The 15,789-nt window shown below is 45.7% G+C and overlaps 1 protein-coding gene across 1 annotated transcript in view; it reads left to right on the top strand.

Annotated features, from left to right (window-relative positions):
• The window catches only part of LOC146344276 (uncharacterized), a 177,936-nt gene that overhangs the window by 118,774 nt on the left and 43,373 nt on the right, over positions 1 to 15,789 (top strand). The window contains exon 5 of the mRNA XM_084860345.1: positions 344 to 476. Within this exon, the coding sequence (XP_084716471.1) occupies positions 344 to 476 (133 nt within the window). The remainder of the gene's footprint in view (positions 1 to 343; positions 477 to 15,789) is intronic.

Below are 15,789 nucleotides of genomic sequence, written 5' to 3'. Positions count from 1 at the left end.
TTTGACATCAGTAATCCTGGTGCAAAGGAAGTTTGCCCTGTTAATTTTTGGAGGTGAATCACAGAAGGTAGCAAAAGGTTAGCATTTTCGAATTTAGTGATGAGGGGTGGCATCCAAAGAGCCCCATGGGTATGCTGACGCACTTCTGAACAGCCTCAAAATGAAATAGCAACCATTTTATAACCCCTCACCAATGCAAGAAAAAATGGTGGAAAATGTCACGCGTTCACTCCATTCAAGTGCAGAAAAGAATAGGGGTGTGCAACCCTTGCAATTGTTAGGCAATACAAGAGCTCTGGATTGGTATAAATACTAATAGGGTGGCCATGTATCCTATTTACAGAGGGCAATCTTCTGTTCGAAGGTGTGTCAGAGGGAGAACAACAGGGGCATTGCAGTTACCCACCAGCAGTCCCTGGACGACAGACTGACCATGCAGGCATACAAGTCACCTGGTCACAGTCCTCCTCATTATGGTATGACGTATTGTATTTCTACTTAAATTATAGTCCTTACTTCAAAATGTGTATCTACATATGTAGATTAGCATATTCAAATATTAGAAATCTTTGTCCTCATTTGTCCTCCTCTTTGGTGACGAATTTCCTCTTTTTTTGGTGTAAGTGGCAACTCTGACTAGGAGCCTGGCCGTTGTACCTTTGTTGGGTCAGCAGAGCAGCACCTCCTGTAGGTCTGGCTCCGGCTCTGGTCGCTGGCATCCATGACCCAGAGCTGCCAAGCCCATCTTCCACATCTCAGGTAGAGTGCAGCAGCTCATGGCCCTGGCTTTGTCCTGACAGTTCCTGGCTTTTGGGGGTTGCTTTGGTGGGAAAGCACAAGGGCCTGTATTGAGACCAAAGCTCAGAAGCTGAAGAGCACCATCCACGGCTCTCTGGATCCTTCCTTAGCTAATCGATTTGCCAAACATTTGCTATTCAGACTGCTCACAAAAATGTTACTGTCCTGTGGTTGGTAGATTGGAAAATGATTAAATGTAAGAGCAGGAGGAAGAGTTTTTCAATGTTTTTTAAAGGACAGTGGGGTGAGCAGTATGAGATATGAGGACAATTCCCCTCCCCCCTCCGCATACATGTGTGCGCGTGCACACACACACATACACACACATTACAGAACTTAAGCTTTTGGAAATTCTGTTCATGTTACATTATTGTCACTGATCCAGAAATAGGCCTATAGAATTCAAAGTAATTAAAAATCATTGACTGAATCTATTTTCATTTCTATCAAAATGTTCAGTGATTTTTGTATACCATGCTACTGGTTCCATATTAAAAACAGTAATTACATGGGCTTTAAAGTATTGGTAGAAGATCTCACATTCACCCTTCTGGGGAAATCTTGGAGATGACTGCATATATAAAACATCATCTGGCTGCTGAGTCAGAAGTCCAAAATCCAGGGCCAGTTTGACTAAGGCTGTAATCCTATACTCACTTACCTAGGAGTAAATCTCATTGAACTCAGTGGGCCTTATTTCAGAGTAAAGATGCATAGGATTGTGCTGTTAGTTGTATTTAGATCTCATTGAAACCAATACAAAAAGTTAGTCATGCCTTAACTAACGTCTGATTGATTGCAATGGGAACTAAGTGCAACTAATTTAGTCTGCGTTCAGTCCATGGTCTCTGAGCCTTCCATTTTTAAAGTGAGCTAGTGAGAAAGAGAAGGATCGAGGTTTAGAACATCAGAATCAGTCACTTCCTCAATGATGGAAGGTTCATATTCCCATGCACAGCACATGGTGAAAAGAATCATGGATATTTTCATTGTAGCCGCTTACTGCAAGGCTACCAGAACTCATTCATTTACAGGTTGTTTGGGACCATTGTTTCAAAATGTCAGTGAAGCCCAAGAATCTCAGGTGATACCATTAAGATGGTGTAAAATACCTTGAAATACCAAGAGATCAAACCAAGTAGCAATTATCTAAAACATTTTTTTCTTGGTATCTACTCCGATTTTGCTTTGGGGAGTGCTAGCTCCGTAAATGCTTGCTATACATAAACAAAGCACTGGCTATAACTCTTCAACAAACTTAAAATCATCTCTAAGTGTTTTGCTTTGTTTGATAAAATAGTCTTTGGGGAGGTACTAATGGACACAAGCTAAAGATCCAAAGAAGGGGAACCTGATCCATTTAAAAGAGAAGAGCAGACTAAAAGGAAGCAAAAGATTTTTTAAAAATGCTGGTTCGTACTTTAAAAAATTGCTGACTTCCTTCTGTAGGTCATCTCACAGGTCTTTCTACCACATAATAGTGTAATTAAAAAGTGCTGATGTTTTGATCTTGCAAGAAGTTCCTCTTCTCTGGCCACCCAGTAAACCAAATATAACTAATATTCAGTATGGAAACTTGTATCTCCTGTGAAGACTTGAAAGACACAGTTTACATTAAGTTTGGAACAGCAACATTCAACAAAAGCAATATTAATCCTACATAAAACCCAATTCCCAATATTCTGTCCCACTTTCCAAACATTCAGTTCACATTCTAGAACTCCCCCTGCTGTTGGAATGGCCCTTGTAGCAGGGCACCAGCCCCCTTACCTCTAAACCCTGCTACTTACCAGGATCAGGGCCCTCAGATTGCCAGGGCCTCCTCCAAATATCCTCCGGTAGGTATGCCTAATCAGCACAGGGTGGTCGGCTGCCCCCACCCTCTGTAGTTTCAGTGGGGCCAGAGCAGGCTGCAGGGATCTGAATGGTCAGGAAGACTAGTGGGTGGGGCTTCCCCTGTAATATGGAGGCTCTCATCTCTTTAATTCCTCTGACAGTCTGGTGAGAACAGTGCAGGGGGCAAGCACCAACCTCCCTCTGTGCAGCAGGAGCAGCAGCAAGTATCCAAAGAGTTATGACAGCAACACTGTCTCCTATGCTTGGGCAGGGCTGTTTACACTCTGTACAAAACAACAACAATGTATGTGCCAAGATAACCACACTTCTGTGCCATGGAAAGCCAAGTTCTGCAACCTGTATAAATTATGCAAACCAAGCAGATTTGCATAACTTCTCTTACTTTTCATAATTCATTCTGCTTCTGGTACTCGTAGAACTTCTGACCCATCCTCTGATTTCTAGAAATCTTATTAAGGAATTCTTCTGGCATCTGAGATTTCACTAGGGATGGCGGAGAATTTCTCCCCGAAACTTCGGGGGGCCGAGCGCCAACGTGTTCGGCCCCCCGAACAAGTTTCGGGGAGAAATCCTCCGCACACCCCCCCCAGGACGGGACTTACCTTTGCCGAATGTCCCTCCTGGCGGCGGGTCCGGCCGGCGGTTCGGCGGGTGTTCGTGCGGGGCGGAAGCGGCAGCCGGTCTTTTGACCAGCTGCCGCCGCCGCCATTCCAATAAAAGAAAAAAAAAACGCCCCCGTGATAGGCTACGTGACGATTAACGTAGCCTATCACAGCTAGATCCGCAAAGTCAGCCGTGATAGGCTACGTAAATCGTCACGTAGCCTATCACGGGTGACTTAAAAAAAAAAAAAAAGCGCATACGGATAATGGCGGCCCCCATAGGGAACCGCCATTCGCGTTCCTTATTTGGTCGCTGTAGACTACGTAAAGATTTACATAGACTACGGCGAAAATAAGGGCAACGCTATTTGCGTTGCCCTTATTTTCGCCGTAGTCTACGTAAATCTTTACGTAGACTACAGTGACCAAATAAGGAACGTGAATGGCGGCTCCCTATGGGGGCCGCCATTAGCGTACGCGCTTTTATTTTTTTTTTTAAAGTCACCCGTGATAGGCTACGTGACGATTTACGTAGCCTATCACGGCTGACTTTGCAGATCTAGCCGTGATAGGCTACGTTAATCGTCACGTAGCCTATCACGGGGGCGTTTTTTTTTTTTTTTTAACTTTCGAGTTCGCGGCCGGGCGAGGCGGGAAGCCTCCTCCCCGGCCTGAATTTCGGCCGGGCGAGGCGGGAAGCCTCCCCCCTGGCCTGAATTTTGGCCAGGGCGAGGCGGGAAGCCTCCCCCCCCGGCCTGAACTTCGCGGGGGGAGCAGCAAAGCGCCTCCCCCCCCCACGAACAAGCTTCGACGACAGGTAAGTGACTTTTGTCCAGCCCTAGATTTCACTACATAATGGCCAGACAGGCTTAACTTTAAGCATATTTGAACAATCATAAGGGCTAGAAACTTGCTTTAAAAAAAAAAATCACGAACGTTGAGATGCTGAGGAAGTAGAACTCTGTGTTCAGTGGTACATTCTGCACTTGCACAGAATCAAAACATACACACAGCACTGGTCTTACTACTCTGGAACACTTTATTTAAGCCTTAATTGCTTGTGGAACAGACAGTTTTATATAAACTTATTCTGGAGGCTGATAGAAATGGGGTTAACCCTTTCTTTTGTCAAGAAGGGTCAAACATTGTGCAATGTGCATGCAGGATTTTGAAGGGCAGTAAAACCTGGCAGGTTTCAGGGAATGAATTGATTTCCCTTTTCCTTGCTTTACCTGTATATTAAATGAGGGATTTAACTGTGGGCTGTTGGGGATATATCTGACAGCAAAGGACAGGGAAGAATAAGATAAGGGAAAGGCATACGAGGAGGAGGAGGCGGTGGCGGAGGAGATACGCTTTCTTCACCACTTCGTACATGCCTGACTTTGACTCAGTTAAAATGGGGGAGAATATAGCCCCATTGTATCAAACTGTTTTATAAAGAAGTGATGTACTATAAAGAATTAAAATGAGAGATATTCCCTAAGCACTCCCTATACATCTTTATCTTTAAATAAATAAATAATAAATAAAACTATTTTAATAATGTAAGAATAAGTGTTTTTTAAAAAAAAAAATGAGAAAGAAAATTGATGTGTTTTATGTGCAGCATGCTCTGGGAATAACCAAATATCTGCCGGGGCCAGTGATTGGTTTGGGAATAAGCAAATCAGTAGCACTGTTAGGGATGTAAGAAAGTTCCGCCACGGATCTCGGGGAGGCCGAATGCCAGCGCATCTGGCCCCTCACAATCGGTGGCGGAACGGCCCGCCACCCCCCCAGGACGGGACGTACCTGGGGTGGATCTTCCTGGCGGCAGCGGCTCCGGCAGCGGTTCGGCGGCGGTGGCGGCTGGTCTTCCGACCGGCTGCCACCGCTGCCATTTCCAAGTTTAAAAAAACCAGAAAAACAAAAAAACATGATAGGCTATGTAAAGATTTACGTAGCCTATCACGGCTAAATTTTAAAAAACACCGTGATAGGCTACGTAAATGTTTACGTAGCCTATCACAGCTGATATAAAAAAAAAAAAAAAAAAGCACGTACGCAAATGGCAGCGTCCATGGGCGCCGCCATTTGCGTTCCTTATTTTGGCACGTCTTAGTCTACATAAACATTTACGTAGACTATGGCGAAAATAAGGGGAACGCAAATAGCGTAGCGTCTATGCTATTTGCGTTCCCCTTATTTGCGCTGTAGTCTACGTAAATGTTTACGTAGACTAAGACGTGCCAAAATAAGGAATGCAAATGGCGGCGCCCATGGGTGCCGCCATTTGCGTACGCGCGTTTTGTTTTGTTTTAATCACCCGTGATAGGCTACGTTACGTAGCCTATCACGGCTGACTGCAGGGACGCAAACGGCGGCGGCTACGGCCGCCACCATTTGCGTCCCTGCTACCAGCGGCCGGATGTCCAGCCGCTGGCGGAGCCGGTCGGCGGCTCCGCAGAATCCCTGCGGAGCGGAGCTGGCCAGCCAGGATTTTTGGGGGGGGGAATGGAGCGCCTCCCCCCCCCGGCCAGAATTTCCAGGGGAGGGACGGAGCACCTCCCCCCCAGCATCAGCATAATCCGCGAACAGGTAAGTGACTTTCGTACATCCCTAATGTTGAAGCAAAGTGGTTGAGGATCTAATCAGTGCCTGGATAGGAGACCACTGTGGAAGCCCCGAGTAAGCTCCCCTGAGCTATCTGCAAAGGGAACAAGATATCAGTGTAATAACCAAATAAACACAAAGGTTTGTGTCTAGATTTAGTTCTGGACATTACCTAACTTTCCATGCTATTGCATTTCAAATTCAGATTTGATCCATATAATGAGTCTAGAATACAGCCCACCAGCAATGTAATATAGCACCTGACAGGCCACGATATAAATTTGCTGTGCTGTGTTCAGCTTTCTGGATCACAGTTAATGTAGGCCTCTACCCTAATCCAGGTCCAGGAACACTTTAAAAAAGTATTTATGCATGACTGGTTTTTCAGAATATGGGTGAGGATGTGCATTTGAATGCAAACCCCATTGAAAGCAGATCTCATAGACAGCATCTCCACCCCATGCATTTATTTCTTTATTTATTCATACCCCACCTCTCAAATGGGCTCACATCAATCCTAAAAACAATAAAAACAATTACACAACAGGGTAGAACAATACAATGCAAGGAGCAGTAGTTAAAATACATCAAAGAGGTCAGGTTCATAAGCTGCACACACTGGGGTAAAATTGTCTTTGCTGCTCACCAAAGGCATAAGGATGAACGAAATCTGTCATTTTCACTTTTTCCCACATTCAATTTTTTTTTTAATCTCAAGTTCATATTGTTCTCTTTATGAAAAGATTTGCACATTTTTTGGTAAGTTCTTATCAAAGAAGAAGTAAACAAAATTCTCACCCATCCGCACTAGCCAAATTCTAGAGGTTCAGCTATTCCCGGTGTGGGAAGGACCATGCTGTACCTGCCTGCCACATAACTGTTAAAGATGAGGAGCCTGTGGCAACCCTGATTCAGCACCAGAAACGGCTGAACACACAGGAATTCAAAGCCAGACATTTAAGAGCTATACGGGCAAAGCCCTCTGCCTGGGTGGACAAATCTGTTAGTTTTGCTTTCTCCCACATACAAATTTCTTTCCAGCCCATTTATGGAGATATCTGCGAATTTTGGAAAGTTCTTATTAAAAAAACCAACCAACCAAAATTCTCACCGATCCCTAGCCAGGCAAACCTCTCTAGGCAAGCTGTTCCATAGCCTCAGTGTGACAACTGCGAAGCGTCCCCTCTCTCATGCCCTATATACCAGGTGGCAAGGGAACATAGAGTGAGTCAGTCTGTCAGTAAAGGTGCCTCCAGACAAGGCTTTTATTGCGCCATTTCTCTGTCGCACTTATCGAATTTTACAGGGGATCCAGATTTCATCATCTTCCACTCACAAACCTCCCATGTTTTGCCGCCACTTCTTCAATCTTTTTTTCTTCCACAAAAAATCTGATAAGGAGAATAGACACAATAGCTGCACAATGCCTCTTGACTGGTAGCGCTAGGAGCTCTTCATCTGGAAGCACCCTATGTAAGTAAGACCCCTGCTCTTCTACTACCCATAGGGCACCCAGAGCGACTTCATAATATTAGAAATACAAAAGAGATAATATAGATATATTAAAATGGAAAAATACACATTAGAAATGTCCATAAGTAAACGAAAAGAGCAGCAGTTTAAAATATACTATAATACCTGGCAGCAGTAAAACTTTACACATTAAACGTCTGTCAAAAGAGAAAAGTGAAAAAAGGGGACGGATGTTAGAAGACGTTTCTCCTCTCCCTGTGCACTGTGGCTGCTGCTACCTGAAAGGTAACTAAAGGGAAAGGGGGAAGGTGTTGCTGTTGTTGTTGGGTTGGTGGGTCAACTCTAGAAACAGCAAGGGTTGGCAGGGACAGGCATGGGCATTTTCCCCTAAGCCCTCAGATTGGCTGGAAAAAAGATTAAAGTTTTTCATCTGCAGTGGGGGATGTTTGAAGAATTCAGATTATTCCTGAATTAATCTAAGGAGAGCTTTGGAGGGTTTGTTGTTCAGTCATTTAGTCGTGTCCGACTCTTCGTGACCCCATGGACCATAGCATGCCAGGCCTTCCTGTCCTGCGCTCTCTCCCACAGCGTGCTCAAGTTCATATTCATTGCATCGGTGATGCTATCTAGCCATCTCATCCTCTGCCGTCCCCTTCTCCTTTTGCCTTCAGTCTTTCCCAGCATCAGGGTCTTTTCCAGAGAGTTTTGTCTTCACATTAGGTGGCCAAAATATTTGAGTTTCAGCTTCAGTATCTGTCCTTCCAATGAGCACTCAGGGTTGATGTCCTTTAGGATTGACTGATTTGACCTCCTTGCAGTCCAGGGGACTCGTAAGAGTCTTCTCCAGCAGTGGAGGGTTTATCCTTCCCTAATTTTAAGTCAGACAGTAAGCCAAATGAGAGTTGCAGCCCACCAGTTGAAAACTGGTGGTCTAGCACACCCTTCCCCAACCTGATATCCTCCAGAAGTGTTGGATTGCAACTCCCATCTGGTTGGGAATGATGGAAGTTGCAGTCCAACACACCTGGAGGGCACGAGGTTGGGGGAGGCTGGTCGAGTGCAAGGTCCATGTTGTTCCATGCAGCCTGGCTTTCGCCCGTCTTCCATGTTCACCACTGCAATGCCACACCGATGTGGTAATGCTGGTTTCTGCAGCATTTGTGAGGTTCAGTGGGGGCAATCATATAAAATAAAAAATAAAAAGAAATTAGGGATTTCGGAGAATTTCTCCACGAATCTCCGGGAGGCCGAATGCGTTGGTGGAGAAACAGTCTGCCACCCCCCCGCCACCTCCCCGGAATGGGACTTACCTTTGCCGAATGTCCCTGGTGCTGGCGGCTTGCGGCGGCGGTGCGGCGGCAGGGTGGCGGCCGGTCTTCTGACCGGCTGTTGCCGCCGCCATTTCCCAGTAAAAAACAAACAAACGTGATAGGCTACGTAAAGATTTACGTAGCCTATCACAGCTAGATTTTAAAAAAACACCGTGATAGGCTACATAAATCCTTACGTAGCCTATCACGGCTGAGTTTGGGGGGAAAAAAGCACGTACGTAAATGGCGGCGCCCATGGGCACCACCATTTGCGTACGCGCTTTCCCCCCCCCAAACTCAGCCGTGATAGGCTACGTAAGGATTTACATAGCCTATCATGGCTGACTGCAGGGACGCAAACAGTGGCGGCTACGGCCGCCGCCATTTGCGTCCCGGCAGGACAGCAGGATTCGCGGCCGGAGGGACGGGGCGCCTCCCCCCCAGCCAGAATTTCGGGGGGGGAGGGATGGGGCGCCTCCCACCCTGCCCAGAATTTTGGGGGGAGGGACGGAGTGCCTCCCTCCCACCGCGAAGCAAGCTGCGGGATGAGGTAAGGGACTTTCGTCCATCCCTAATACATTCAGTCCTTCGGGTCAGATTTGAATGAGACAAAATGCTTTGGAAGCCAGTTTCTCAGCAAGTTTATGAATGTTACAGAAACCTCCTGCACAAAATCAGTTTGCAAGATCAGAGCTTTGCATAAGAGTCCAGAAAATATGTGCTAAACATGAGTCAGCGGCCATCTGTTTAAAAGCCCAAGGACCTTACTTTGTGTTTTTGAAGCCATTTTGAAAATTAGTAAGAAAATAAGAGGGTATGGAAGACAAAATCTTTTACTAATTCAATTGGAAAGGAATAGAGTGCCAGATACTAAAAACTCAGTAAAGCATAACTACACATACAAATTTCCCACCCAAATTTGGACTCACAATTAAAGAGATTGTCTAGTTAGGTTGTGATTGTAATTAAATACTTAAACAGATGACCATATGCCAACCACAGTCCCTCACCTAGCAAGATTAGGGATCGTGCTTTACACACAGATGTTTCCCTGTGCTTATCCACTATAGCAGTGTGACAGTACTCAAATGTCCATGTGGACTTCTTTAAACTCTCCTTTTTCACATACTCCTCTCTTGACCTCGATGGCATGGTTTACTTGTGTACACAGCAGCCAATGCTTCCCTTGTTTCCATTTATTTCTTACTATTTTCTGTGCCTGTAGCAGAGGTGTTGAAGCTCTTTAAGCCTAAGAGCCAATTTCCGTTTTGGAGACACTCTCTGGGGCCACTTTCCCATAGTGGGCCAGGGAAGGGGTGGGACCAACAATTCCAAGCATACCAGCATATGGCAGCTTAAAGCTCTTATGCTGCCTAACTAAGCCTTTGGAGAGGCATTTCAACCTTTTCGAATGGGGAAAAAACTGCACAAAAGCTGCGAAAGCACCAAACGACAGGTGGTGAGGGCAAAGTGGGCGGTGTCAGGGGAAGGAGGCATGGCTTTCTGGGAATCCCCAGGGGTGGGACTTGGACCCCAGGTGGGCTGGATTTGGTTCACAGGCTGGCCATTCTGCACTCCTGCCCTATAGGTATGGAGGCATGGAGCATAACAGCATTAACCTTACAACTAACTAGGGCCAAGAAAAAACACGCACAAATGGCTAGTTGGCTACCTGCTGATTCACACCTTATGTAAGGAAGGAAAAAGATGCATCCACACTTCCTGTTAGGAAGCGATTGAAGAGAGAAGGTGGCTAAGCCAGATATAGTGATGCAGGACTGCAAAGGGCTAATGGGGAACTTTCCTTTTGGCAAGCTAGGAAGAAATGTCTAGCATTGCAATTGTCCTTGTGGAGTGTCTATAGAATTGTGAGACTGGTTGGGAATCTATAGGGCTGGGTGAAACAATGAGTTTACATCCAATAAGTAGTGGTCAAAAGGTTTATTTTGGCTTTGCTCTGGCAAAAGTCCTACAGTGAGCCTCCTTAACCAGGAAGGGAGAGAGTTTTGGGTTACCAATTTTCAAAGTCCAACCTGATGTTTTATGGTTTTCCCCACCTTCTCAGGATTTCTATACCGGGGCTGACTAAACCCTCCTCACATGTTAGATGAGAGGGTAGCAAGGGATTGTGGGGCTGTGCTATGTAGCTTTACCCCCAAACCCTGATGAACATGCCAGAGATGCCCAGCCCTGCATTCAGCAGCCTTATGAAGGGACTTCACACACATACCAGTGTACATGTATAGTGCTCCCCCACATGAGGAGGAGCCTGGGTGATATGTGACTGTCTTGGTTTTTGTGATCCTAGAACCTTGGAAAAGGGCAACCACCATTCAAATTGGAGGGTGTGTGTGAGACAAGAGTCCTTTGATGCAATCATGCCATGAAGCAGGGATGGGGAACCATGCAGCCCATGGGCCGAATGTGGCCCATGAGGCTCCCCAATCTGGCCCACAGTACTCTCCCATGTCACAGTCCCAGCCACACTCCCTTCCGTGCCTCTGGCATGACCTTCATCCTCATCAGAGCACACTTTTAAACCTCCCCGACCAGCACACCAAGATGCAAGTGAAGTCTGGCCCTCTCTGCTCCTTAGCTGATACACACCGATTAGCTGAGGATAGGAGAGGGCCAGATTGGGCGATGACAGTTAAAGCTCCTTGTCCAGTGCACTGCAATAGGGATGAAAACACCTCCCCTGCTCAGTTGATCTGCTATAGGCTGAGGAGACGGCAGGGACAAAGGTATGTGTGTGTATGTGATTGGGGGTGGGGTGAGAATGGTGTGGATGGGTGTATGTCTGTGTGAATGGTGTGTATGTATGAGGGGATGGGTAGCTTTGCCCACTGTGGGCTCTAGCCACACGTACTTTGGTCTCTGGCCACACCCACTGCTGGTATGTAGCCTCAAGAGGTTTCCCAGGTGGCAATCTGGCCCTTGCGCCAAAGAAGGTTTCCCGCCCATGCTATGTAATATCCGTTTTTTACTTGCTCCTATTATTACCACATATGTTTGAATAAGAGTGAAGTTAGACAAGAATAAAAATATACTTTGTTATATAAGCTATAGCCCTTTTAAAAGAAATCATTGATTTGATGTACTTAGTTCAGTGAAAAATCTGTTGGTTTAAACTAACTACCATTAGTTTCAATTAAAATGTATTGATTTGAGTAAGTGTTGGTTAGATTAAATGGTGCTTGACTTTGGGAAAAAATGGTATTTGCTCGAGCAAAAATGGTATGAATATTTAGATATTTTTGTGTGAAGAAAAGCTCTATTGACATCCATAAAAATGCATGGATAGGAATTAAATCTTTGAGATAAAGGAAAATATATTTCTTTTAAAGACGATTTTTGACTCCAGAAATTCTGTGAATATTCCATATACCATTGATCTGTAAAGCTCCCTTTTATGGAAATATTAAACATGCTCCAGGGAGCAATTCTGTGCTAAATTTCTGCTAGCTGGAGTGCCACAGGATTTGGAATAAATTGCCTTCTCTAGTGTATTTTGAGACACACCTCTGTTGGGAACCCTATGCCGGCGTAAAGTCACAGATACATTGGTGGATCCCCATCACTGGTGCACCCGTATTGCTGGTACACCACTGGCAATGGAGGAACAAAAAGGTGCTGGTGTTGGGGCATGTTGGGGAGCTGTCGGCTTATGCCAGACCCTAAACTCCCCCAGACCTGGTTCTGGCACCTAAGCCGCCATAATGTTATACTGGCAAAAGAGGTGGTTTCACTGTCATAGGAACATTCGTTATACTGAGTCAGACAATTAGTCCATCTAGCTCACTGTTGTCTACACCAGCCTTCCTCAGCCTGGTGCCGTCCAGATGTTTTGGCCTACAACTCTTATCAGCTCTGACCATTAGTGGATGTGGGTTGTAGTTCAAAACATTTGGAGGAAGCCAGGTTTGGGAAGCAAGGTCTGCACTGACTGGCAGTATAGCTTTCCAGAGTTTCAGGCGGGGTTTTTTCCTGCCTTGCCAGGAAATGCCAGGGGTTGAACCTGAAACCTTCTGCATAGGGATGTTGTGGGAGTCTGGATGGGGCTCAAGCTTGGTGATTTCCCACCAGATTGGCCCCCTGGATGCCAGTTTGCAGATCCCCACATTTGCCCGACTTAGCATGCGCTGAGTCAGGCAAGTGTGGGGATTCCCGCTTCTGTGCGAGCCGCGATTTTGCATAAAAATGGTGGCTCAGCTGTTTACAATAAATCGTCAGCGAAATAGCACCATTTATGCAAAATTACAGATGTAAATGGTCTAATTAAACCATTTACACCTGTAATTTTGCTTAATGGTGCTATTTACGGCCACCATTTTACATAAATGGCAATTTACGGAAACAGCCAAGCTGCCCTTTTTACGCAAAATGGTAGCTCATGGGATGGGGCAACACCACGCACCATGTGCTGGCAGACCATCCAGTGGCTCGCCCAGTGTGCTGAACGGGGCAGGTAAGTGATGGGGGTCCGATCAGTGGCATGAGGGGCAGGTGTGGGGTGGTTTTTCCATCCCTACTTCTGCATGCAAAGCAGGTGCTCCACCACTGAGCCACAGCCCCTCCCTCAGAGGGCCCATTTTACTGGTCAAGCTAAGATTGGCCAATCCAATAATAGTCAGTATGTGGAACCAGTGAGGTGATCAGGAATAAAGAAGCTCCTGTTGAATGCTGCACCACATGCAGTTTCTCAGCATGACTGACTTTGCCGGAGATAACCCTAGCCAGGGGCAGATGTGATGGGACACTAAATGGCACCTCTGTGCAGGATCGATACAAAGTCTGCTTACGTATTTCTATTTGCACCTGGACTCCCTTTGACTTGGATCCCTTATACATAAGAGGCAGGGCAGACAGGAAAGAAGGCAAATGTGCCACTGCCGCTGCTTCACTGCCACCAAAACAGAACCTGGACCGCCCAAAAGATGGCCAGAGTCCTCTTTTCCACCTCATGCTTCTCTCCTTCTGAGCATGCTCTGCCCTACCTCTTCCTCTCCCTCCAGGCCAATAAGAGGAGGCAAAGTAGTACACTAGTAGCATGCGCTCAGTTTTCAGATCAGAACATTGTGTTCTATTTTCAGGGTCTCTCCTCAGCTTCTTCAGCCTCAGTGGTTGGGGCATAGACTTGAATTACTGTGATGTTGAATGGTTCGCCTTGGATTTGTACTGAGATCATTCTGTCATTTTTGAGATTGTACCCCAGTACTGCTTTTTCCACCCTTTTGTTGACTATGAGTGCTACTCCATTTCTTCTAAGGGATTCTTGCCCACAGTAGTAGATGTAATGGTCACCTGAATTAAATTCGCCCATGCTTGTCCACTGTAGTTCGCTGATTCCCAAGATGTCGATGTTCAGTCTTGCCATCTCATGCTTGACTACCTGCAGCTTACCTTGATTCATTGATCTGACATTCCAGGTTCCTAAACAATATTGTTCTTTACAGCATCAGACTTTCTTTTCACCACCAGTCACATCCACAGCTGAGTGTCCCTTCGGCTTTGGCCCAGCTGCTTCCCTCTTTCTGGCGCTACTTGGAAATTCCCTCTGCTCTTCCCCAGTAGTATATTGGACACCTCCCGACCTGAGGGGCTCATCTTCCGGCGTCATATCTTTTAGCCTTGTGATACGTCCATGGGGTTTTCTTGGCAAGAATACTGGAGTGGGTTGCCATTTCCTTCTCCAGTGGACCACATTTTGTCAGAACTCTCCACCATGACCTGTCCGTCTTGGGTGGCCCTGCACGGCATAGCTTATGGCTTCACTGAGTTACGCAAGCCCCTTCGCCACGACAAGGCAGTGATCCATGAAGGGGTAAGCAGATCTAGTTGCATGTTATTGAGGGCAAGTGGGGACAATTGTGAATGAGGAGGTGAAGTGAAGACAGTTTAAATGAACATGGAAATGTTTTCACAATGAGGGCTAAAAATGTTGAAAGGGAAGCCGCCGAGTAATTTTGGTTTAGCCCTAGCTACTGGTGATTTCTTAGCACTGATATCCCATACTGAGTTTCCTGGAATGCTGAGTAATATATATTTTGCGAAACTCTCAGCAATCTGCCTTGTTAGAGCCTCATTAAACACTGGCTGCTATGAGCAAGTGTTTGTGGGGATGCTGCTGCTAATGATGATGAGGGAACTTACTGCTCAGCAATTAATTTCTCACTTCCTTGCGATACTTCACAGATACTCTGCAGGCACAGCTTCCCCACAAACAGCTGCTAAGTAGTAGCCAATGTAAATGAGGTGTTAACAATGCTGTTTCCTGGGTGGTCAGGAAAACGGCATCTTTTCTTCAGTCTCTTAAGAGCAGGCTTTAATCAAGGAACTGCATGAGGGTTCAGTTAGAGAAAGTTTATAGCTGTCCTATGAGGTTGTTTAGAACAGGAATGGTAGAGTTAATCAATAGATCTGAAGTGAGCAACTTGGGAGGGCCACTTTCTGTCCCCTGGAACCCACTGGGGGCTGCCCCCACCAGTGCCACCAAATTGCAGCAATTCCGCAGCAAGAAAAAGGCACATTTTCACTTTAAAACAAGGTGCACAGGGGGAGCACAGCTTGTTTTAATTCAAAATCAAGCTCCTGAAAGCCCTGGGGGGAGCACAATGTTGCATTAAAACAAAGTGCGTGCTCCCTGTGCATCTTGCTTTAAAGTGAAAAAGTGGCTTTTTTTCTTGTCAGTGTGTGCTGCCGAAATTGGTGGCAGTTCGGCAGTGTGGTAGTAGTGATTTGGGTGCGGCTGTAAAAAAAGGATGGGGTCGTGTTTCCCCACCCCTGAGATAGATTAATCAACACACGTTATAGTTGCTTGACTGATGGGTCCAATTTTAGTCAGTATGGACAAATTGAAATTGGTGGTATGGTGAATTAAGGACACATTTATTTGCTTTTAAAGCTCATTTTGGTTCTGGTTAGCTAGTTCTACAGTAGTAAACTGACTTTAATCAGTTTTCCCCCACCTCCATCTTTCTATTTTATTGTGATTAAAAAGTACCTTTCTGAAAATAAAAAAATGTTTTTGTAAACAAAGAAGAAAATATTAAAGATGGCCTGTCCCTCTCAGCATGAGTGATAGCTTTAGTTCATTACATTATTTTTTATCACTTAACTTCCTTCACTACTCAAAAATACACCTTTATTGAGTG

The sequence above is a fragment of the Heloderma suspectum genome, chromosome 5, assembly GCF_057233095.1.
Source record: "Heloderma suspectum isolate Gila_16-S chromosome 5, 16-S_ref, whole genome shotgun sequence".
Classification (NCBI taxonomy): domain Eukaryota; kingdom Metazoa; phylum Chordata; class Lepidosauria; order Squamata; family Helodermatidae; genus Heloderma; species Heloderma suspectum.
Note: the sequence above shows the minus strand (reverse complement) of the source record. Positions and strands in the feature narration are given on the sequence as shown.